Consider the following 24,186-nt stretch of genomic DNA (forward strand, 5'->3'; position numbering starts at 1 on the left):
TTCCCAGGCCCCGCCCCTAGCCCCGCCCCCCGAGTCCGAGGCTCCCAGGCCCCGCCCCGTCCCCCGCCTTTCCCAGCCACTGGCGGCCCTCGGCGCCTTTGCCTTCAGCCAATAGCCGACGAGCCCTGGGGCTCTTCCGCCAGAGCGTGGGTTCAGGGGTCACTCAAGATGGCGGCGCCCAGGAGGCGCTGAGGCGTGCAGCGGGGAATGGCGCTGGCGGCGCTGGCGGCCGGGCCTCGGCTGGGGCGGCTGCTGAGCGGACCGGGACCGGGGCTGCGGGCGGGGCGGGGGCACCGGACGGCGGCCGGGCGCTCGCCGAGCTCGCGCGAGGCGGACGCGCCGGTGTTCCAGTACGTGGGCGAGCGGGCAGCCCGTGCCGACCGCATCTTCGTGTGGGGCTTCAGCTTCTCGGGGGCGCTGGGCGTGCCCACCTTCGTGCTGCCCAGCGCGGGGCCCAAGCCTCGCGCCGGCTCGCGGCCGCCCCGCAGGATCCAGCCCGTGCCCTACCGCCTGGAGCTGGACCAGAAGGTGCGGGCCGCGCGGCTCTGTCCCTTCGGAGCGCCCTCTGGCCTCCGCCGCTGCTCCCCGAGGCCCTCGGCGGGGAGCTGGGACGCTGGGTGGTCCCGCGGCGGGGAGGACGACCCTCAGCGGGCTGCAGGCCCAGGTGGGTGGGGGGACGGCGTTAGGGTCTCACGTTTAACGAGTGGCCGACATGCGCCCCTGCTGTGCCGGACTGGCGTCATCCGCACGTCACCCCCGGAGCAGGGGGTTGTCACCGGAGTCCCAGTTACGTTCCTAGGGGTCGCAGAATATACTTTCTCTAATTTCAGCCCTTTTAAGTGCATTGAGACTCCGTTTTACAGGCTGGCCTGCGGCCTGCGCTGGACAGTGTTCCACGTGTGCAGGAAAGGGATGAGCGTTCTGCCATGGTCCGGGGCACGGGGGGGGGGGGGGGGGGGCTTGATGTCAGGTCAAGTGGGTTAGTGACTCCTTGGTTGACCTGTTATTTGCTCCAGCTGTTCTCCACCACCTCAGGCAGCCGCAGTGGTCAAACATTAGCTGCTGATTGTTTTCAGCAAATAGCCCTGGGGAGGAGGCTGTTTGCCCTGGGTGATCCGTGGGTCAGGTCACGGGAGGAGAGCCGGGCGCATGGGGTCTTCCAGGGAGCCACGGGACGGATGAGAGGAGAACGCTCTGGGAATGGGGCTTTGAAGTTCCTCCAAACCCTTTTCTTCCTCTTGCAGTGGCGGCTGGACTGTCCGCCTGTGCGGTCACTGTGACCTGTTCCTTTTCAGAGCTACCGCAGAGCTTCGCGGAGGGGAATGGGAGTAGGTCGAGTTGAAATGCTGCAAAGCATTTTGCCGAGGTTAAAGAAATGCATATTCTCTAACCACAAAGCTTGCTGTGTTCTTACGGAGACTCAGCTGCTTTTCTGGAGTCAACAGTCCCCAGATCACTTGAAGTCTTTGATTGATTTCCAGAGTTCTGGGCGGTGGGGGGGGGGGGATTCTGGCATTTTGCCAGTGTTCTTGTCGATCTGCTGTTTTCGCTGATGTCACTCAATCCATGTCCTTTTAATGTCATTACTGATAGGGTTGGATCGCATCTGCCGTCTTGCTGTTTGTTTCTGTAGGTCTTTTGTTTCTCTCTTCATCCTTTGCTGCCTTCTTTTGTGTTAAATAGAGTAGCTTTTATTTTTATTTTTTATAGATTTTATTTATTTGTCAGAGAGAGAGAGAGAGTGAGCACAGGCAGACAGAGTGGCAGAGGGAGAAGCAGGCTCCCTGCGGGGCAAGGAGCCCGATGTGGGACTCGATCCCAGGATGCTGGGATCATGACCTGAGATGAAGGCAGCCGCTTAACCAACTGAGCCACCCAGGCATCCCATAAATTGAATACCTTTTAAAATTCCTTTGTTGGGGGATCGCCTGGGTGGCTCAGTGGGTTAAGTTCCTTTGTTGGGTGTTTTGCTGTATATTTGAGGTTTTTCTTGGGATCAGTATTACAACATTACAATACAGTATTATCACAGTCTGTGTTAGGTTGATAGTGACCTCATTCTGAAACAAACAAGCAAACAAACAAAAAACGATAGCAACTTTGTTCCAACAAAGCTCTGTTTCCTCCTCTCTCCCTTGTAGGGTTATTGTGATATGTATTTACATTTTCTCTCCCTTGTAGGGTTATTGTGATATGTATTTACATTTTAAGCCCAGTAATACGGTTTTAGAGTTATTATTTAATTTATTTTTTTGAGTAATCTCTACCCCCAAGTGGGGGTTGAACTCATGACCCTGAGATCAAGAGTTGCATGCGCTACAGATGGACTGAGTCAGCCAGGCTTTCAGTTCTTTAAACATGGTTTTCATTTTTTATTTATTTTATTTTATTTATATTTTAAAACTTTATTTATTTATTTGTTAGAGAGCACAGGCATGGGGAGTGGCAGACAGAGGGAGGATCAAGGAGTCCAAACTGTGACTCGGTCCCAGGACCCTGGGATCATGACTCGAGCTGGAGGCAGATGCTTAACCGACTGAGCCACCCAGGCGCCCCAGTGCTATATGTTCTTTGGGCAAACAGCCTGTCATTTATTGCAGAGAAAACTCAATGTCACAAATCAGCTCATGCTTTATGGGAACTCTTTTGCAGATTTCCTCTGCCGCCTGTGGCTATGGATTCACCCTGTTGTCCTCTAAAACCAAGGATGTGACGAAAGTTTGGGGTATGGGGCTCAACAAAGATTCCCAGCTTGGATTTCACCAGAGCCACAAAGATAAAGGTGAGTGTGCTCCCTCCCCTTGGCTGCTCTGTGCCGCGACTGGTCTGAGGGAGCTCTCCCTTTGGTTTTCAAGAATGTGATGACACGGGGCGCCTGGGTGGCTCAGTGGGTTAAAGCCTCTGCCTTCCGCTCAGGTCATGATCCCAGGGTCCTGGGATCGAGCCCCGCATCGGGCTCTCTGCTCAGTGGGGAGCCTGCTTCCCTTCCTCTCTCTCTGCCTACTTGTGATCTCTGTCAAATAAATAAATAAAATCTTTTTAAAAAAAAAAAAAGAATGTGATGACACAAACCAGACTGGCAGAACGGAATAGAGGGAGTCTTACACGAATGTTATTTGGAACCGTCTGGACTAGATTGCTTGTGAGCCCCTTTGGTAATAACACTGGACCTGGAGGCAAAAGAGGCTTTGATGATAAGTAAAGATATTCCTCTTATTGTGCCTGATATATAAAAATTTTTTTAAGATTTTATTTATTTATTTGACAGACAGATCGCAAGTAGGCAGAGCAGCAGGCAGAGAGAGAGGAGGAAGCAGGTTCCCTGCTGAGCAGAGAGCCCAATGCGGGACTCGATCCCAGGACCCTGGGATCATGACCTGAGCTGAAGGCAGAGGCTTAACCCACGGAGCCACCCAGGCGTCCCTATGAATTTTTTTAAAAGATATTATTTATTTATTAGAGAGAGAGAGAGAGAGAGTGTGTATGTGTGTGCACATGTGTACAGGGGGAGAGGGAGAGAGAGAATCCCAGAGCAGACTCCGCACTGAGCATGGAGCCTGCTGTGGGGCTCCATACCGGGATCATGAGATCATGACCCAAACTGAAATCGAGAGTCGACTGCTTCACTGTCCAAATCACCCAGACACCCAGCTTGATTTATAAGTTATTTCTAAATTTAAATATAAATATTAATTAAATATAAATATATATAAATTTATAAATTAAACTTTATCATAGATAGGTATGCCAAAGAAAAAGTAGAGTGTATATGGGGTTTAGTCCTGTCTGTAGTTTCAGGCATCCAAGGGGTCCTGGAATGTATCCCCCGTGGATAAGGGGGGTCGGCTGTACTGGACCGTACCTTTACTGTCTGGATAAACCTTTTCATTTTTTTCTTGTTTTCTCATTCATGGGCAAATACATTTTTGCACGGTTTTGGTCAGTGGGTATCTTCTGCCTTTCACTTAATTCTGTATCAGAATTCTTTTAGAGTCAGCACTGAAGGCTGTATTAGCTGTAAGACACCACATTGAATGTGTAATACCTTTTCCTGGGATCACGTTTCGGCACACACACAAATGGACAGAGGGAGGCATGCCAGCTTTACTTACCAACTCAGCCCGTTTGGTTTTGTTCATTTCCCGCGCTTTCCCCTCAATAATTTTTTTAAAGATTTTAGAGAGAGGGAACATAAGCAGGGGCAGAGGGAGAGGGAGAAGCCGAGCAGGGAGCCTGATTTGGGGCTTGATCCCAGGCCTGGGATCATGACCTGAGCCAAAGGCAGGTGCTTAATAATTGAGCCACCCAGGTTCCCCTCCTCTCACTAATTTGAAGCAAATCCCAACATTATTAATTTTGTTAGTAAATATTTTAGTATGCATCTAAAAAAATAAGGCCCTTGGGGTGCCTGGGTGGCTCAGGTCAGGTCCTGGGATCGAGTCCCGCGTTAGGCTCTCTGCTCAGCGGGGAGCCTGCTTCTTCCTCTCCCCCGTCTGCCTCTCTGCCTACTTGTGATCTCTGCCTGTCAAATAAATATATAAAATCTTAAAAAAAAAAAAAACAAAAGCAAACAAACAAAAGTATAAGTTTCTTCTATAGAGTGACTTCTAAAGAACTTTCTCCTTACTCGCTTGTTTATTTATTTATTTATTTTTAAGATTTTATTTATTTATTTGACAGACAGAGATCACAAGTAGGCAGAGAGGCAGGCAGAGAGAGAGGAGGAAGCAGGCTCCCCGCTGAGCAGAGAGCCCGATGCGGGGCTCGATCCCAGGACCCCGAGATCATGACCTGAGCCGAAGGCAGCGGCTCAACCACTGAGCCACCCAGGCGCCCCTTACTCTCTTATTTAAAAGTTAAAATGTTCAGGGGCCTCTGGGTGGCTCCGTTGGTAGAGTGTGCAACTCCAGATCTCAGGGTCATGAGTTCGAGCCCCACGTTGGGTGTAGAACTCACTGTAATTAATTAATCAATTAAGAAAAATTTAATTTTAGGGATCTTATTTTATTGTTGAAATAATCTCTGTGCTCAGTGTGGGGCTCGAACTCACGACCCTGAGATCAAGAGTCTTCTGCTCTACCAGGCATAGGGCCAGGCGCCCCTACAATTTTCTTCTTTGACTAGAGAGCATATTTGTGTACTTGAGAACCTCCAGGTACACTAGAATATTTTGGAGAAAAGGCTGCTTTTTGCTTCTGTCCTCTTAGCCACCTATTTTTTTTCTCCCTGAAGACAACCTGTGTTAACAGTTTCCAGTCTCTCCTGGAGAGATGCAGTGCGTACACAAGCAAAGGCCCCCGCGTATCCTTTTTCCCACTTTTTGATATGAGCGGTATCGTGACGTACATGCTGCGCTTCGCCTTACTGGGAAATGGTAGCGGGTCTTCGCCTTTGCTCTCCTCGGATGCAGATGGCGTGACTCACCCAGGAAGGCTCACCGGAGGCAGCGGGGTGCCGCGGGTCCCGGCCCGGGGCCTGGGGTTCCAGTCTTAGCTCTGCCACTCGCTCAGGTGGCTTGACGAGTCCCTCTGATCTCCGTGGGGCGCTGTGGGGGTCGGACAGCGTGAGGTCCGATGTCGGGAATGCTGTCCCTCTGGGTCAGTGTGGCCGGCCGTGAACCTGCCCGTTCTTCTTCCAGCCAGGGGGTATGAGTACGTACTGGAGCCCTCGCCTGTCCCACTGCCTCTGGACAGACCTCAGGAGACGCGGGTGCTGCAGGTGTCCTGCGGCCGGGCTCACTCTCTCATCCTGACAGACCGCGAAGGAGGTGAGCTGGCCTCTCGGGTTCATGGAGGAGCCGGGAGCCACTTTGTGCCCTTGGGTCGAAACCGGGTGGTTTGATGGAAACACGTGTCACTAGGGAGGCCGCTGGCATTTCCCGAGCAGACCGGTAGGGTGGCTCAAGGTCACCATTGGGGGCTCCTGCCAGCTCTTCCGTGTTCTCTGCTCTCTGTGATTCTTAGAGAACCTCACGTATTCGTAAACGTGACGGCGCCCACCAGGCCGCCTTCGCAAGGCCTCCTGCTCGCTTTGCCATGAAGTCACTAGGTTGCCCGTAGACGGCGTTTTCTGTTGTACTGAAAGGAGCCCGTTGGCCGGCGCTTCCTTCAGTTGGGGGGCTGCTTCCAGAATCCAGAGAGCACAGACTCTTTCCCGAAGAGCGAGTGTTTCTAGGGAAAGGCTGTCTTGCCTAAATGCTTCCAGTTTCATTTTCCAGCTAAGCGTGCTTCGTGGGAAAAGGCAGACATGGTGATCAGGAACTCTTTCCAGAGCAGCTGTGGCGTGCGGGGCAGCCTCTAGGGACACGTCCCAGGGTGGGGGTTGTGGGGCCTTCCCTGGGAGGTGCTCGCCTCAGAAGGGCCTGCAGGGGAAGGCAGAGGGGCCTGGCAAGGTGGCCCAGGCTGCTGCTGGAGGGCCGGGCTCCAGCTGGCCTACGGGTGCACCTGCAAAGGCTGGGGGTGTCCGAGAAGGCAAGTGGGCGCTTAGCCTGCGTGGTTGGAGCGAGACCCCTTCCGAGACCCCCTTGCAAGTCCTGACATTCCGGGATCCCACGAGCCCGCAGAGTGGGTTTCACTGGTGGTCTTTTCTGCAGTTTTCAGCATGGGAAACAACTCTTACGGGCAATGTGGAAGAAACGTGGTCGAAAATGAAATTTATAGGTGAGTTCCCCAAAGGACTTCCCCGGATCGTGTTAAGCATTTAACATTTCCCGTGTGGTTAGTAAGTGATGGACCCACAGAGCAGGAAGTGGCAGGCTTCCCCCTGCTTGAGAGGGGAGGTGAGAGTCCCCGGAAGGCTGTGGAGGGGTCGTGGAGGGGCCGTGGAGGGGCCGTGGAGGGGCCGTGGAGGGGCCGCTCTGCGGAGGGCTGAGCTGTGGAGTGCCTGGGTGGAAGGGAGGGTGGTCGAGCGTTGACTGTGGTGCGTCGGACTTGTTCCGAATTAGTTTTTTACTTTTACCGAATTGATAAACTTTAAAAATTCCTCTCTATCCCATTTAATTCAATCTTTGTTTTTTTCAAGACTTTTTTTTTTTAAGTGATCTCTACACCCAACGTGGGGCTCAAACTCACAGATCGAGAGTCATATGTCAACCCAGTGAGCTAGACCCTTACTGATTTTGGTCTTTAAAAAGATTTCCTTCTCTTTCCTCACACTCTGCTGTTGGGTCTGAGTACGAGTCTCATTTCGGGCAGTATATTAAGATCACCGAAGTGGGGGGCACCTGGGTGGCTCAGTCGGTCAAGCGTCCGCCTTTGGCTCAGGTCATGGTCCCAGGGCTGGGCTCGAGCCCCGCATGGGGCTTCTCGCTCAGCAGGGGCCCTGCTTCTCCCTCTCCCACTCCCTCTGCTTGTGTTCTCTCTCTGTCTTCCTCTGTCTCTGACAAATAAATAAAATCTTAAAAAAAAAAAAAAATCACCAACGTGGGGGCAGCTGGTTGGCTCAGTCTGTAGAGCACGTGACTCTTCATCTTGGGGTTGTGAGTTTGAGCCCCACGTTGGGCACGGAGCCTATTTAAAAATAAAAAATCACCAAAGGGTTGTTGTTCTGTTTTACTCTCCTGCCTCGGCCTGCCTCTCCCCTGTATTTGACCTTGAGAGTTGCCCTAACAGTTAACTGTGTGCACGTGGGGGCTGTCAGTTAGGGGCGACGGGCGGGGGCGGAACCACACGGCGCTTATGACGACTGTACCTCTTGCTTCTCCCTAAATGGCGTGTGGCTGCAGCGAAAGTCACAAAGTCAACCGAATGCAGGACTTCGACGGACAGGTGGTTCAGGTAGGGCACGCCCCAGAGAGGTGCTGAGAGCCTGTCCTCCAGGCCCCTGGAGGTGTTTTTGCAGGGGTGAAAGGTGTGGGGGGGGTGGTGACGGCAGATGGGTCGGGGCAATTATCCGAGTTAATCAATTATTTTAGTAAAAATGATTGCCCGCCTCCTGTAGGTCAGGAGGGTATTGGTTTCCACCAGGTTACGGGGGTACAGAGTTTAGTACGGTTTGGGGGGGAGGCCCAGGCTCCGTCAGTTGTGTGTGCGTCCCGGGCTGGCCGTGTCGTGCTCACCGTTTTATTCCCGTCCCCGGTGCCGCGCCTGGCACACGGTCCGTGCTCACCATACAGGCTTCAGCACGTAAGCGGACGCTTACAGGAAGGGCCCTGAGAGTGCAGGAGGAGGATTGCTCAGGCTCGCGGGGGTGGAAGGGGAGGACAGAAGGCACCACGGAGAAGGTGACAGAGGCGTGGGTCAGACAGGCCGGGGCTGGCTGGTCGGAAAGGGGTTACGGCAGAAGGAGGGGGCGCCCCGAGGGCTTACAAGGGTGGATGGGGAGCTAGTGACCAAGACCGGAGGCCGGTGGGGAGGTCGAGGAGGGGCCGGGGAAGAGAAAGGCCTATGGAGGAGGGGACTGAGCAAGAGTCCGGTGCGGAGGCCGCGCGGGGCAGCCTGCCTGGGCCCGGCCGGCTCACTGGTCGGGAGGGTATGTGGCGAGCTTCGGGTCCGTCCACCGGGATGCTGAGCTCCCAAGGATTTCTCATCAGCCTCCCCTCTGTTCGTCTGACAGGTGGTTTGTGGCCAGGACCATAGCCTGTTCCTGACGGACAAAGGAGAAGTCTACTCGTGCGGCTGGGGCGCCGACGGGCAAACGGGTAGGGGTCCTCCCCCACTGGGGTTGGCGCACTAGGGAGCGGGGGCTCTGGGACTCTTGTGGGCGGGCACCTGCCTTCCTGAGGCTCCCCCCTCTCTCACCGCCCCGGCCAGCCTGTCCTGTCTCATTCCCCTCGCCCCCAGCGCCCATCGCAACCATCCCGGAAAGGGTTGGGTGGAAGAGGCCAGATACCGCTGGAGACGAAAGGTTCACAAAGGCCAGCTAAAGAGAGCGCGGCTCTAACCCTTCCGAGGAGAATGGGCTGGGAATCGGGAGGAATGAGGGATAAGCTTTATTAACCTTGCTCATTTAATCCTCCTGTGTTTTGAAATTTGTCTGGAGGGAGGGCCTTGAAGTGTAAGATTCCAGTCTTGCACACGTCCTCCGTGAGACCCCCACCGCATGAGGTCACCTTTGTGCTTGGGCTCGTGTTTCCTTCTCATTCTTGTTCATGCGTGCACATCTTTTGTATTGTGACAATAGCACAGGTGTGACTTTTACACGCGTGTTTTCTCTTGTCGGTACAGTGTTCACAGTTGCGTTTTGAATAATTTGTGTGCTACAGCATCAAGCTCATTTACCGTGAGATACATGACTCGTTACTTACCAAATCGTTAGTTAATCATTACCCTGTTGTCAGGAGGTACATTTTTGGGGGGGGGCGGGGGTAGCCCCATGTTGGTCATTGAAGATATTATGACATTTATCGTGTATACACACACTTTTTCTTTTGGGGGATTGTTGCCGTAGGATTGATTCCCAGGAGTGGATCAGAAGAGGAGAATATTTTTGCGTTTTCAGAATGTATCATTAGGTTGTTTTCTAAACATCGCACCGGCCCGTACTGTCCTTCGCCACGTACAGAAGTGGCTATAAGCTCTCCAGCGACAAATACTGTCTAAGTGTGCTGATTTCATCCCTGTGCCAGTCTGTTCACATGCGTTTTTTCGGTAGCTATAAAGTCGAAGGTTCTCTTTGTTTTTAAAAATTGTGCTGTGGGTCATTTTTGAAAAATCAGCTTTTTTTTTTTTTTTTTTTTTAAAGATTTTATTTATTTATTTGACAGGCAGAGATCACAAGTAGGCAGAGAGGCAGGCAGACAGAGAGAGAGAGAGAGAGGGAAGCAGGCTCCCTGCTGAGCAGAGAGCCGGATGCGGGACTCGATCCCAGGACCCTGAGATCATGACCTGAGCTGAAGACAGAGGCTTAGCCAACTGAGCTACCCAGATGCCCCGAAAAATCAGCTTTTCACAAAAATAAGAAGCTTGTTGACAGATGCATCGCAACAGCCCAAAGAGGAATAAGGGGAGATGCGAAAGCCCCGCTCGCTGGAGACAGCCGTGCTTAACAGCTTCCCGGTGCCGTTCCAGAAGCGAGCCGTCGTAGGTGACAGCTGGCCTCCCTGCCCTTGCTTGCTGGGCCTGGTGTCCAGCTCTGCAGACCCCTGCAGTCGGTTCCTGGAGCCGGCCTCTTACAGCCCCACGGCCTTGGCACAAGCCTACCCTTCCTTATGGGTTGAGTAACTTTTGACCGTGGGCTCCTGTTTCATTGAATTGACCTTGTGGAAACTGGAGGGGCCTAAACGGAGATGCTCTCCTTCAGAGAGGATGCAGGTTCGCGATTGTCTGTCGCTAAGGGGTGCTGCGAGTCTGATGCTGCCCTGGGTCCCGTTGCGAAGCCTGATTTACAGTGGGAGTCTGAGGTGTGCGTTCTGCCTTGGTCCTGCTGCCAGGGCTCCCTTTCCGTCACGGCGTGGACGGTACCATTTGTTCCACTGGCCTCTGGCCACCTGCCTTTTCTCCTGTTTGCTGTCTGCCGCGCCGGTGGGCCAGTTCCGGCTTACTGTTATTTTGGTGAGGGGACATGGGGAGCTGGGGTGGACTGGGCTCTGGGAGAGTTCCTTCATTTTCTGGTAAGCCCAGCAGTGCACTGGAGATCGCTGGCTGCACAGGTCCGTGTGTGTGTTCCCACAGGGTCCCCTGGCCTCATTGTGTCGTGCGGTTGTGTCTCGTAAACGTTTCTAACTTGAGTCAGACTTAGAAAGTCTCCGGGGTTTTAAAAATAAACGCTCACTCTTCTGTTTCTTCCTCCTCTGAGAGAGCGTGGAGCAGGAAGCTGTAGAGTACGGAGAGGAACAGATTAGCCTTGCCGAGCCGATGCTCGTAAAGCATTTAAAACTGTGCTCGGCACGTAGGAAGCCCCTGGAAGCGTCTGTGCCAAGAGTCCGTGACTGGGAGTAACGCTTCGCCGTTGCGGCAGGTCTGGGTCACTACAACATCACCAGCGTGCCCACCAAGCTGGGCGGGGACCTGGCCGGAGTGAACGTCGTGCAGGTGGCCACCTACGGTGACTGCTGCCTGGCCGTGTCTGCCGAGGGCGGCCTCTTCGGATGGGGGAACTCGGAGTACCTGCAGCTGGCCGCCGTCACCGACGCCACACAGGTACGGGGCCGCGCGCAGCCGGGCCTGGGAGCTTGGTAGACATGGAGGGTCACGGGCGTTTGTAAGACGTTCTTCTGGGGCGCCCGGGCGGCTCGGTTGGTTGGGTGTCCGACTCTTGGGCATGTCATGGTCTCGGGGTGGTGGGATGGACCCCCAGGTTGGACTCTGCGGCCTGCCGGGAGTCTGCTGCAGCTCTGCCCCTCCCCTGCCGGTGTGCGTGGGCACGTGCTCTCTCTTTCTCAAATAAATAAGCACATCTTGATAGAAAAGAGCTTCTTCAGCAAAGTGCGACGTGGGAAGTGCTGTTTAGGTCCGACCACCTGTAAGGCTGCTGGGGTTCAAAGCCATTGTTATCAAGACTTCGATGCGATACTGGTTCAGAGCGGGCTGACAGGTGCACCTGTGCGCCCTGTCCTGGTCTGAGGGGGGTGTGAGTTCCTGTGGTGTCGCCATGTGCTTCCTGTCGGCAGGGTGACGCACGTGCCACGTACGGCACATAGATCTCTGGTGCGCACCTGCTCCCCCCCGCCCTCCCCCGCAGTAGGACACGCACAGGACGCCAGAAGCCACTGCCTGTGGCCTCCCTGTCACTGCCCCCGCCTTCTCACCGGACGGAGCCACCATCAGTACAATACAGTAGGATTTTAGACATGAAGGGGAATTGGATATAAAAATAAAAAACTCCACTGCATGAAGAACCTCCCTCTAACCCACATTCAGCAGTTCTCAGCTAATGGCCCCAAACCAAAAATAGCCGCGAAAAACCCAAGACGTAATTCACCTTTTTCAAGTGTAGAATTTAAGTGGTTTTTAGTGTAGTCACAAGTCGTGCAGCCGTCTCATTCCAGAAGTTTTACTTTACCTTCCTCCCCCCAACAAAAAAATAATCCTGTATCCCCAGTGGCCAGTTTTGTTGCCATCTGCTTGTCTGCCCTGGATTTGTTTGGTTTTGTTTTACTTTGAGAGGGAGAGAGCGTGTGCATGGGGCGGGGAGGGGCAGAGGGGGAGAGAGAGAGGAATGTCAAGCAGACTCCCGGCTGATTATGGAGCCTGACACAGGCCTCAGTCTCATGACCCTGAGCTCATGGCCTGACCTGAAACTGGCACTCAGATGTGCAGCTGGTGGAGCCACCGGGCACCCCTGCCCTGGATTATTTTGCAGTAAATCCCAGACATCATATTTTATCCATAAAAGTTTCCGCATCTATCTCTAAAAGGGAAAGACTATTTAAAAAATATACTTTATTCCTTAATACCATCAAACTTCTGACAACATGCAGAAGGTTTAAAATATGTATTTTTTTTAAAGAGCTACGTATTCATTGTAGAGCAGAAGTGGGAGGGGTAGGGGGAGAGGGAGAGAGAGAATCTCAAGCAGATTCCCAGCCGGACACGGAGCCTGACATGGGGCTCGATCCTGCCACCCTGAGATCACGGCCCAAGCTGAAATCGAGAGTCGGCCGTTTAACTGACTCCGCCTCCAGGTTCCCCTTAAATGTGTATTAGTAAAGAGATCAGCCCAGAGGAAAACTAAAGCCGAGAACAGGATGAGGAGAAGCCTTCCCTGTGGTCCGGCCCAGTGGCTAGAAGTCATAGCTGATAGGGTTCTGAGCTTCCTAGTAGCCAAAGTGGAGAAGAAAACACGCCCATTCAAATGATTCATTGTTTCTAGAAGAGAAACAAATAACACGTTCAGGAAAATTGTTGCTCTTCCTGCTCCCAAATTCTGAGAACCGCATCTCCCAAGGGCTTCCCACGGGGGACAGGGACCAAGTCGCTTCCTTCCTGTCGAATCCCCGGCCCCTGGTTAGGTCTTCAGTGTATCTGGGACGTTCAGGCATGCCTTGGAGATCTCGGAGTCAACGACCGGGGACTTCTCTGCTTTGCACACGAGACGGAGCACTGCGCATTCTCACCGGCGTGTCTTCCTAACACTGTGGCTCTGGTTTTGACTCAGGTGAACGTCCCCCGGTGCCTACCCTTCTCGGGAGTGGGGAAGGTGAAGCAGGCGGCCTGCGGCGGCACGGGCTGTGCCGTGTTAAATGGTGAGGCCCTCCTGCGCGCGGTTTGTTGGGAAGCTGGAGGCGGGTGGATTGGGGGATGGCTCAGGGCCCACTGGAGTCGCGGCTGCGGCCCTCACCCCGCGGGAGGGAGAGGAGCGTGGCCGTGGGGGGTCTGGTTAGCCTGCGCTCAGTTTCTTTTTTTTTAAATATTTTTAAAAAAGATTTTTATTTATTTATTTGACAGATCACAAGTAGGCAGAGAGGCAGGCCGGGGATGGGGGGGAAGCAGGCTCCCTGCCGAGCAGAGAGCCCGATGCGGGGCTCGATCCCAGGACGCTGAGATCATGACCTGAGCCCAAGGCAGAGGCTTAACCCAATGAGCCACCCAGGCGCCCCATGGGCTCAGTTTCATAGGCGGTGAGGGAGACCTTTGTGACAGGGTGAGAGCCAGGATTCAGATACAGTCAAACAGCAGCAGGACGGAGTCCTTCCAACCTCCGTAATGATAGCCGACCTCTGGGGTCTCCTCCTCCCTGTCCCTCCCCCTGGGCCAGAGACTCAGCCCCGCCTTCCCCAGGGAGGCTGTGCCCAAAGACACTAGGCAGAGAGGAGAGCCATGGGGTGTGGGTCCCAAGGCCTGTGCCCAATTAAACGGCAGGCACCGCTGAGAAGCAGTAAACCTTCTATGACCAAGATACTCGTTTCTGAGACTTTTAGGAATGTGGCCACAGGTTGGTTGTGTCCTCGGCTTGCTCCTGCCGTCGGTGTGCAATGCAGAACATCTGGGTGGGGAGAACCGTCCCGAGCCCCCCCCTGTGCTCAGCGGGCAGCGGGGCGGCTGGCGCCCCGGGCCCGTCCCGGTGAGCTCCAGGTGTGCGAAGCTCGCGTCCTGAGTGAGGTTCGCGGGCCGGACGTCTGCCACAAGCAGGACTTGGACAGAGGGAGAGAAGAAACGCGGTTGTAGATCTCTGTCTGTGCGTTCTTGACAAGCAAGGAGGGGGGAAGAAACCCACCCGCGTGGACACGGGATTTGGGCGGCTTGATCTGAATTTCCAGGGAGGGCGGGCCGCGCCCGTTCGCCCGACTGACCGTGGTGTTTGCTCTAATGCAGGGGAAGGACATGTTTTCGTCTGGGGCTACGGAATTCTTGGGAAAGGACCGAACCTTGTGGAAAGTGCCCTTCCCGAGGTGATCCCGCCCAGTCTCTTCGGCCTGACGGAGTTCAACCCGGGAGTCCACGTTTCCCTAATCCGATGTGGCCTCAGCCACTTTGCTGCCCTGACCAGTGAGTGGCCCGGCCCGGGCGGCCCTGGGGGTGGCTGAGCTTCCGGACCTTCAGGAGGGCGGCTAAGCCACGAGGTGCTTGGCCTTGAGGGCGTATGATGTGCGTCTCCTCGTCATCCCAGAGTTCCTTGGCTCTGTGGTCAGGCCACGGTAAAGCGAGTGTCCTCGTGAGGACACCTGTTGGCAGTGGGAGAGGGTCGAGTGTGTCGGGGTGCCGGCGGAAGCCAGCCGCGGGCTGGTGAATCCACAGTGGGTGACCAGGAGGCGACAGGGGCGGCCGGAGGTGGGTCTGGGAGCCCGTCCTGTGGTCTCGCGGGGGCCAGGCCGCCCGAGTCCTCCAGCGGGATCAAAGGCAGGGCCCAGACGCAGGTTTTCGCCGAGTGTTGCCAGACTACAGAGCCGTAAAGGACCCGTGGCTCGGCGGCCCTCTGGCTGGTGTGTCGCTGCGTCGGTCACGCCGCCTCCACGAGCGCGGCCGGATCGGTTTGCCTCTGTCGCCGACCTGAACGGTCAGGCTGAGCGACGCTCATTTCCCATTGTGGTTCTCAAGTAGATTGGTGGTTTCCTTGCGATTGGAAAATCACATTTCATGGGAAGTAATTGTTTTCTTTGGGAACATCTGGGCTGGGACGGTGAGTTTGGGTCACCCTGAGTCACGGCAGGTGTTTGAAGCCGTTTTGCCTGAGCCCATAAGAAGCCACACGGCCGAATTCGGGGGGTGACAAAGGTGTATTTTCCAGGGTGTTTCTGGCTTACGCTGCGCGCAGAGTCGCATGCTTGGAAGCCCGTACGACGTGTTCAACTGCGGGGGACTGTTTCCCGCTTGCTGTCAGGCCGTGCGGCCGCTGTGGGTCCCGTAGATTTTCCCCAGCGCCTGGTGGCCGCCTCCACGTGCCGGTTGCTGCCCCGCAGTCAGGGCAGCGTCAGAGCTGGAGCCCGGCCCCGTCTGTGGGCCCCGCATTTGCATCCGGCCAGCTGGGGGTTGGCTGGTGGTGGTGGTTTACCCCCAGGTCTGCTCTCGTTCCGGAGCGGGGGCCAGACTGATTTGTTCCGTCGAAAGGCTCGGATCCGGGCGGGGGTGACCAGGTGACCAAGGAGGACAGTGAGATCAGAGGGCTCCGACAGCTCGGAGCAAAGGGGTTTCCTTTTTAATCAGCCTGGATTATTGTAGTCCTGGCTTTTCCGTGACTTTTCTTCTATTCCCTGTGACCGCAGCCTTTTGTCAGGAATGGGGTCGCTGGGCCGAGGAGCGCCCCCAGCTGGCGTGGACGGAAATCTGTGGCCAAGGCGGGGGTGCGGGCGGTGCCCTGCCGGGGCTGGGGTCCGTCCTGCAGGTTGGCACTTCCAGGGCCCCCTCTGCCTTCAGTCTGCTGGGCCGTCTCTTTCACGGCGCTTTATACAATTGGTGAACATCCGTTTTTACGGTGAGCTCTGCTCCCTTGTCTAGGTCTTGCTCTTTGAGTCGCCACAGCCCCGTGCGGGCAGGGACCGTGCGTGTTCAGTCGCGGCCCTGTCGCAGCTCCTGACACATGGACGTAGACCCGGCCCAGAGAGGCGCTGGTCACTGCGTATCTCTGGACCACATGGTCCCGAGGTACAGAAACCAGATAAGGAATCACGGATCGTCCTGCTTCTCACTCTGTTGGGGTGTGACTCGGGCCCGAGGGGGTCGGCTGCCAGGCTTTGAGGAGGGGCGAGCAGAGCGGGCTGTGCGGAGCTGCTGGCCTCAGAGCTCCGCATGTGCGCTCGTCCCCCATGTGACGGGCGCAGCACACGTCCATTCAAAGGAGAGCGTTACGGCCCGGTGGAGATCGGAATGTGACTTCGGGCCCTCCTGGTCCCTCCTGGTCCCTGGTTCTAGAAAGCCTGTTCTCATGATCCTCCTCCTGGAGACTTGCTCTTGGTGTAGCCCCAACCACACACCGTTTTCCTTTCTTTGCAGACAGAGGAGAGCTGTTTGTGTGGGGCAAGAACATCCGCGGCTGCCTGGGCATCGGCCGTCTGGAAGACCAGTATTTCCCGTGGAGGGTAAGGCTGTGCCGGGTGGGCTTGCGGGCGCGTCCCCGGCGCGGGGCTCCCCCAGCGTGCGGCTGGCCACGGCGCCCCCTCTCAGGTCCCGGCTGTCCCCTCCTGCCCCGCGGCTCCAGGGGGGCCCTGCCGTGTGAGGAGTCAGGGAGGGCGCCTAGCTCGCTGGGCTCACCGCCCTCAGCTCTGTCCCCCGGCCTGCTGGGTGAGCGGCCTGCTGGAGAGGGGAGCAGGCGGGCCGAGGGTTCCAGTCCCTCGTCGGAGGCTGTCTGTGGGCAGGTGGGATGGGGAAACAGAGGCACGCCAGCGCCTCTACAAGGAGAAGGCCACATGCAGGCCGGGTGCCCGGGGGTCCCTGAGAGGGAGAGGTTGGAAACGTCGAAGTTGCTGCGCCGGGAGCCGTTTACAGCCTGTGCGGAGGAAAGTTTTACAGCGAATTGGGAAGAAAGGATGTTTAATATTCATAGGGCCTTACACAGCCACCAAAGTTAAAAAATAAAAGCTTTCCTTAGGGGGAGGATACAATTATATAAAAAAGGCTCATTGCTGGGCGCCTGGGTGGCTCAGTGGGTTTAGCCTCTGCCTTCGGCTCAGGTCATGATCTCAGGGTCCTGGGATCGAGCCCCACATCGGGCTCTCTGCTCAGCAGGGAGCCTGCTTCCCCCTCTCTCTCTGCCTGCCTCTCTGCCTACTTGTGATCTCTCTCTGTCAAATAAATGAATAAAATCTTAAAAAAAAAAAAAAGAAAAGAAAGGCTCATTGCAAAATTAAAGGGGAAAAAAGTTCTTTTCTAAATTGTAGCTTATCTCAGTGATGTTCACGAAGCTCTCCTAGGGAAAAAAAGCGGTTCGTATTTTTGCATACAGACCGTATGTACCCACGTGGTAGCAGAGGTATTATAAAAAATGAGTCTCCCATCTCTTGTTCCAGAGGCCACTGGCACTGGTTTCTTCCAGACAGTGTCTGTGTTGAGATGTGCGTGCACGCGTGCGTGTGTGTACGTGCTCAAGGCTCTTTGAAGGCTGGTTTTAATGACGTGTTTTGAAATAGTGCAGAGCATTTTTTAAAACCTCAGGTGAAAAGGTGGAAGCAGTGTATAACTTAAATAAAATCAGGATTTGTCCAAAACCCTCTGCAAGACGTTTCGAGGCACCTCAGTCTCTCGGGGGGGCTGTTTCCCTTGGCTGAGGCTGTCCTGGTTCCCGGTGACCTCGGCAGGCCCTGCCCCCTTTATAAAGACTAGAGGTGCCGCCTCTAGGAAACCAGGTCAGAACGGGGGCTTTCTGTTCGCTAGAGAGAATGGTGGTGCGCCGGAGTGGGGTTCGGGCTGGCCGGGGCCTTCTCGCTCGTCCCAAGCCTGGGATCCCTGAGTTCCAGGCTGTGCGAGGGCCTCGGAGCTGGCGGGGTGCGGGGGGAGGCAGGGACATGCCCCCAAGTCTCTGTGGGGCCCCCTCCAGCCTCCCTGCGGCACTGTGGGATCAGGCCACCAGGGCAAGAGCTGGAGGGGCCTCCCCCTGCCCTGTCACCACCCAGAAGTGCCCAGACATCTCTGCCTGTCTGAGGGCCTCTTGCTTTCGTTCCCTGCCCAGGACAGCCTGTGAGGGCCCCATCCCCACCCCCGGCCGGCCCCTGTGGTCGCTGACGTCAGGAATCCAAGGGGCTGCCCCGTGGCGGGAACCGGGGGCTCTGCATGCAGACCTGCCGCCCCTCGCCGCGCGCCCGTGGGTCGGACCGGGTGGGCTTGGGGCGCGTGCAGGCTGGCCACCCCTCCGGCTGCCAGGCCTCTTCCCGCGTGGCCCCGGACCCTGGGCGGGAGGCCTCTGGGGGGTGGGCGTGTGGGGGCCGCGATGGAGTGCAGCCAGGTCGGGGAGCAGCCAGCGCCGCTGTTCAGGGCTCCTTCTCAGCCCCCCACCCCCGCCTTTCTCCGGGGGCGGCCGAGAACTCGCGGTGAAGAGGGACGGTCCTGCTCCGACCGCGCTCACACCTGCGAGAGCCGCTAAGAGCCCTGCAGGCCCGGTGTGGAGCGGGTTTCGGAACTGGGTTTCCCTTTGCGAGAATGCAGCGAGTGCAGGTGGGTTTAGAAGACACTGCGGTTCCCGGAGGAGGACCCAGCGCTCGTGTGGCCGAGGGCAGTGTCGTCTGGGACTCCGTTCAGAGATCCTCAGAGACCGAGAGCCCTCACGCCCGGGGGAGTGGGGACCGCGGGGGTCAAGGGGCCGCAGACGCCAGCCAGTCGGGGCCAGGGGAAGGTGCACCGAGGGCAGTGGTCCCCCCGGTGATGCCCGGGGATGTAGCTAGGAGGTCACCTGGGCCGGTCATCACGTAGGTGGCGCATTTCCCCCTCCCACGGCCAGACTGGGACGTGATTGGCGCCCCCACGCCTCGGTGAGGAACCCGCGGACTGGGGCGCTGCTGCTGATTTGCTTACTGACTTCTATTGTGGGTGTCGCGAAACACCTTCCTTTGAGGCAGGGGAGCAGGCGGTGCCTGCCTGGTGGCCCCGAGCCCTTTAATGGAGTTGTGTCCTCGCACGCAGGCGGCTTGGGTCCCTGCGGCTGCCCCCGGGAGCTCAGGCCAGGCCCTCTGGCTGAGGCCGCTCCCTGGTCTTGTGCTCAGTCAACTCCGCAGGCTGCGACAGATCCCCGTCCCGGCTGTCAGGCCGCCCGGTAGAGCACGGCCACCAGGGCGGGTGGCCGAATTCGGATCTGCGTGGACACCACAGCAGCCTCAGCGTCCTGCGAGGGAGGGTCGGAGCACTCAGCAGGGCGGGAGCACGGACCTGCAAGCCGTTCCTGAAAATCGGCATTTCGCACACGTGCTGTGCTTGTGTCAGGAACCTCTGCAGGGGCGGCGGGAGCCAGCGGGAAGGGTTCCGGTCCAGAGGGAAGGGGCCAGTAAAGGGACAGATGGGATTAAAAGGTACCTAATACCGGGGCGCCCGGTCTGCTCAGTGGGTGGAACGTGTGACTCTTGATCTCAGGGCTGAGAGTTCGAGCCCCACAGCGGGTGTAGAGACTACTTAAAAATAAAATTAGAAAAAAAAAGGGGATTTCATATCTTTTTCATTCTTTTTCACTGAATGTCCTTTTATAATGTGCCCAGGAGAGGGTCTTCCGTATTGAGAAGAACAATAATGCTAGACGGCGATGCCGTCCACGTGGGTGGGTGCCTGCGGGGCCCGTAGCCCCCTCTGGGACACGGGAGACCTTCCTCGTCGGGGACGCACGTCGTGCAGGAAGCAGCCGGCCCGGGGCTGAGGCTGACGGCGCGCACAGCCAGGGGTTTCCTTCCCGGAGTGGACCCCGCGTCGGGAGCTGGGGCTTCTTGAGCTCCAGGGAGCCATGGGGGCGACCCCCAGGAAAGGTCACCAAGCCCCTGGCTTGGGAACAGGTGTTGACCGCAGGGCTGAGTAGCCTCTGTGGGAGCTGCGGGTTCTGGTAGCCTCTGCGACGGGCAGGTAGGAAGAGTCACGTCTGCCGTCGGCTGGGTGGGACCCCGGGGTCATCAGAACTGCTCTGCTGGGCTCAGGTGGGTCAAGTCACCAAGAGGCAGAGCCGGGGTCAGGCGCAGGCTGGGCAGCTTCCGAACCATGTCCCCTGACGCTGTGCTGGGTCTTGTTCTGCAGGTGACCATGCCTGGGGAGCCCGTGGATGTGGCGTGTGGTGTGGACCACATGGTGACTCTGGCCAAGTCCTTCATCTGAAGCTCCACCCTGGAACCTGGCCTCAGAACCCCTTGGACTGCTTGGCAGAGACCCCAGCGGGGCTGTTGCCGGGGGTCAGAGAGGACCCAGACCCCTTGTGACGCGTGATGCTCTCTGCCAGTGCTCTTAGCAAGAACGTACTGGAAGTCCTGGGACTCAGGCCCCTCTCTGGCCGGGGGTGGGACCCGCTGCATCACCACGGGGGGCTGTCCTCATCCAGCCAAGCACCAGCGAGAGGGGCCCCGGGCTGTGTGTCTCATCTGACCCGAGCAGCTGATCTGGGGGGAAGCTTAGCTCTACGCCGTGCCGTTGTGTTTGTGCTTGAAGGTTGCCGGACGGCTCTCGTGGCCAGGAGGGGTTCCGCAAGCCTCAGCCCCCAGCAGAGCTCATGGTGAGCGTGTGGGCGTCAGGGCCAGTCCCCGCCCGACTGCGGGAGCCGGGCTGAGAAGCTTGGAGAAGTTAGAGCGAGGCCAGGTTCTTGTGCACCGAACACCCCCTGCTTTCAGGAGCTTGGCTGGAGGGCGAGCCCCCGAGAAGAGATCCAGAAATCGTGGAAAAGAGTTGAGGTAGTAACATCGACTTGGCCTTTCGTTTAAAAACATCTTTGGAAAATCTCTTTTGGAATAAAGTCTATTTTCTGCCTTTTTATTTTTGAGCACTGAAGAGGTTTTTTTTTTTTTTAAACTTACTTGATCATTTAGAGATTCGCTCACAAAAACAAGGCTTTTGTTAAAGAGATGACTAGAAGCCAGCGACAAATACTTCCGAAGACGGTCCTGCCTGAAAACGGTGTGTCTGCACAGTCGCCTCCCCACGGCTTCGCTGGGAGAAAATGACAACCGGGTCACCCCCCTCTGACTCATTCCCTCAACAGATACTCTGTTCCCACCGGGGCAGCTACTGTCGGTCACACTGGACCACTCGGGGACGACGCCCCCGGAAGCAGGTCTTAAAAAAAAAATGAGTGAAACAGTCACTGAGTAGTCCTTGCTGTGAGCTGAGGCCGGAGGACCTAGCCAGGTCCCATGGACCCTGTGTCTGGGGCAGCAGCCCCGGGACCACCTCCTGGGCTCGCGTCCCCTCCATTTGTCCGTGGAGAACCGGCTCCTTCACTTGCCACGAAAGATCTTCCGTAAACTTGAGAGTAAGTGACTTGTCGGTTTCCTTCCCGAAACTCCTGGCTGGGCCGTGTACTGTCCCCCCCGCCGGCAGTGGAGAACAGAGATCCGTCCCCGTGCAGTCTTAGAGCACCTGCCGATTCAGGGAGGGCGCGTGCCCCGGAAGGTCAAGGTCATGCCTCCTGCGTCCCACCAGCCTGGTGTTCGGGGCCAGGACGTGACGGTGCCGGGCAGGGTTTCTGTTGAAGGTCGGAGTGGTTTCAAGCCCCCCACCCAAGGTTCAGGCCCCGCCACGACCTCCGTCTTGGACACAGGAACCAGGGCACTGAAAGGGACGACCTTGGACGTGTCATGACCCAGGTTCTCGCAGGCGGGCTCCATCTGCCTGGCTGGCTGGAGTGCGTCCTGCACACGCAAGACCCTCTCCACAGTTGTCGTCTCCCCTGGTGTCTCCGCTTCTGTCCCCTCACCCCTGACCCTCCCGGCGGCGGCCACCTGAGTCCCCACGGATGTCCTAGCTCCCGGGTGTGACAGGGAGAGGGCCTCTGATGGCCTGAGAGGGCGCTCGGTCCGCAGACCCCAGAGGGAAAAGCCCTCATAGCAGCAGATCTTCCTGGGGCTCAGGGTGGCAGGGCTGAGGTGGGGGGGGTGCCTAAATGGGGACACGGGGTCTTCAGCCCTGCCCTGCTCACACCTGCCTGCCTTCCGTGGAACATACCAGAGAGGTCCAGGGCCTCTTTCTTGCTGGGGCAGCCGTAACGCCCACCTGCCAAGAGGGCAAGGAGCCAGATGCCAAGTCTTGTGGGAGGGACGCCGGGCGGGTGCCTTCCCTCCTGCCTCCAGGGTGTCCTGTGTGGAGGTATCCGCGCCTGGGCTTCCGGAACCGGCGTGCGTGTGTGTGTGTGTGTGTTCCTGACCCCCAGGCCCTGTGTGTGTCGGTGTGTTTTTTTTTTTGTGTGTGTGTGTGTGTCCCTGACGCCCAGGACCGACCCTTCCAGAACCAGGCAGTGTTGGGGGCGCGGGGGTGGGGTGTGTGTGTGTGTGTGTGTCCCCGACCCCCAGGCCCTGTGTGTGTCGGTGTGTTTTTTGTGTGTGTGTGTGTGTGTGTCCCTGACGCCCAGGACCGACCCTTCCAGAACCAGGCAGTGTTGGGGGCGCGGGGGTGGGGTGTGTGTGTGTGTGTGTGTGTGTGTCCCCGACCCCCAGGCCCTGTGTGTGTCGGTGTGTTTTTTTTTGTGTGTGTGTGTGTGTGTCCCTGACGCCCAGGACCGACCCTTCCAGAACCAGGCAGTGTTGGGGGCGCGGGGGTGGGGTGTGTGTGTGTGTGTGTGTGTGTGTCCCCGACCCCCAGGCCCTGTGTGTGTCGGTGTGTTTTTTTTTGTGTGTGTGTGTGTGTGTCCCTGACGCCCAGGACCGACCCTTCCAGAACCAGGCAGTGTTGGGGGCGCGGGGGTGGGGTGTGTGTGTGTGTGTGTGTGTGTCCCCGACCCCCAGGACCGACCCTTCCAGAACCAGGCAGTGTTGGGGGCGCGGGGGTGGGGTGTGTGTGTGTGTGTGTGTGTGTCCCTGACGCCCAGGACCGACCCTTCCAGAACCAGGCAGTGTTGGGGGCGCGGGGGTGGGGTGTGTGTGTGTGTGTGTGTGTGTCCCTGACGCCCAGGACCGACCCTTCCAGAACCAGGCAGTGTTGGGGGCGCGGGGGTGGGGTGTGTGTGTGTGTGTGTGTGTGTGTCCCCGACCCCCAGGCCCTGTGTGTGTCGGTGTGTTTTTTTTTGTGTGTGTGTGTGTGTGTCCCTGACGCCCAGGACCGACCCTTCCAGAACCAGGCAGTGTTGGGGGCGCGGGGGTGGGGTGTGTGTGTGTGTGTGTGTGTGTGTCCCCGACCCCCAGGCCCTGTGTGTGTCGGTGTGTTTTTTTTTGTGTGTGTGTGTGTGTGTCCCTGACGCCCAGGACCGACCCTTCCAGAACCAGGCAGTGTTGGGGGCGCGGGGGTGGGGTGTGTGTGTGTGTGTGTGTGTGTGTCCCCGACCCCCAGGCCCTGTGTGTGTCGGTGTGTTTTTTTTTGTGTGTGTGTGTGTGTGTCCCTGACGCCCAGGACCGACCCTTCCAGAACCAGGCAGTGTTGGGGGCGCGGGGGTGGGGTGTGTGTGTGTGTGTGTGTGTGTCCCCGACCCCCAGGACCGACCCTTCCAGAACCAGGCAGTGTTGGGGGCGCGGGGGTGGGGTGTGTGTGTGTGTGTGTGTGTGTCCCTGACGCCCAGGACCGACCCTTCCAGAACCAGGCAGTGTTGGGGGCGCGGGGGTGGGGTGTGTGTGTGTGTGTGTGTGTGTCCCTGACGCCCAGGACCGACCCTTCCAGAACCAGGCAGTGTTGGGGGCGCGGGGGTGGGGTGTGTGTGTGTGTGTGTGTGTGTGTCCCCGACCCCCAGGCCCTGTGTGTGTCGGTGTGTTTTTTTTTGTGTGTGTGTGTGTGTGTCCCTGACGCCCAGGACCGACCCTTCCAGAACCAGGCAGTGTTGGGGGCGCGGGGGTGGGGTGTGTGTGTGTGTGTGTGTGTGTGTCCCCGACCCCCAGGCCCTGTGTGTGTCGGTGTGTTTTTTTTTGTGTGTGTGTGTGTGTGTCCCTGACGCCCAGGACCGACCCTTCCAGAACCAGGCAGTGTTGGGGGCGCGGGGGTGGGGTGTGTGTGTGTGTGTGTGTGTGTGTCCCTGACGCCCAGGACCGACCCTTCCAGAACCAGGCAGTGTTGGGGGCGCGGGGGTGGGGTGTGTGTGTGTGTGTGTGTGTGTCCCCGACCCCCAGGACCGACCCTTCCAGAACCAGGCAGTGTTGGGGGCGCGGGGGTGGGGTGTGTGTGTGTGTGTGTGTGTGTCCCTGACGCCCAGGACCGACCCTTCCAGAACCAGGCAGTGTTGGGGGCGCGGGGGTGGGGTGTGTGTGTGTGTGTGTGTGTGTCCCTGACGCCCAGGACCGAC

The 24,186-nt window shown here is 57.4% G+C and overlaps 1 protein-coding gene across 2 annotated transcripts; it reads left to right on the forward strand.

Annotated features, from left to right (window-relative positions):
* Positions 1 to 149: 149 nt before the first annotated feature.
* On the forward strand, positions 150 to 20,738 carry RCC1L (RCC1 like). 2 transcript variants are annotated; one of them, XM_082714081.1, is made up of 12 exons: positions 150 to 528; positions 2,653 to 2,782; positions 5,639 to 5,767; positions 6,593 to 6,659; positions 7,724 to 7,775; positions 8,114 to 8,221; positions 8,554 to 8,638; positions 10,897 to 11,078; positions 13,036 to 13,123; positions 14,193 to 14,366; positions 16,308 to 16,393; positions 20,016 to 20,738. In XM_082714081.1, the coding sequence occupies exons 1-12, from the start codon at positions 208 to 210 to the stop codon at positions 20,091 to 20,093; spliced, it is 1,500 nt and encodes a 499-aa protein (XP_082570207.1). In that variant the 5' UTR covers positions 150 to 207; the 3' UTR covers positions 20,094 to 20,738. The 2 variants fall into 2 exon arrangements, with proteins under 2 accessions (XP_082570207.1, XP_082570208.1); XM_082714082.1 differs by lacking the exon at positions 8,114 to 8,221 and having other exon boundaries at positions 151 to 528.
* Positions 20,739 to 24,186: the final 3,448 nt, after the last annotated feature.

The sequence above is a fragment of the Mustela nivalis genome (assembly GCF_964662115.1).
Source record: "Mustela nivalis genome assembly, chromosome: 19".
In the NCBI taxonomy this organism is placed as follows: domain Eukaryota; kingdom Metazoa; phylum Chordata; class Mammalia; order Carnivora; family Mustelidae; genus Mustela; species Mustela nivalis.

What these genes read in the sequence shown, in the direction of transcription:
- RCC1L (XM_082714081.1), top strand. Translation starts at nt 208, where the DNA reads ATGGCGCTGGCGGCGCTGGCGGCCGGGCCTCGGCTGGGGCGGCTGCTG. An exon ending in TCGACGGACAGGTGGTTCAG is followed by an intron (nt 7,776 to 8,113) that starts GTAGGGCACGCC and finishes CTCACCATACAG; the next exon opens with GCTTCAGCACGTAAGCGGAC. An exon ending in GGGCTGTGCCGTGTTAAATG is followed by an intron (nt 13,124 to 14,192) that starts GTGAGGCCCTCC and finishes GCTCTAATGCAG; the next exon opens with GGGAAGGACATGTTTTCGTC.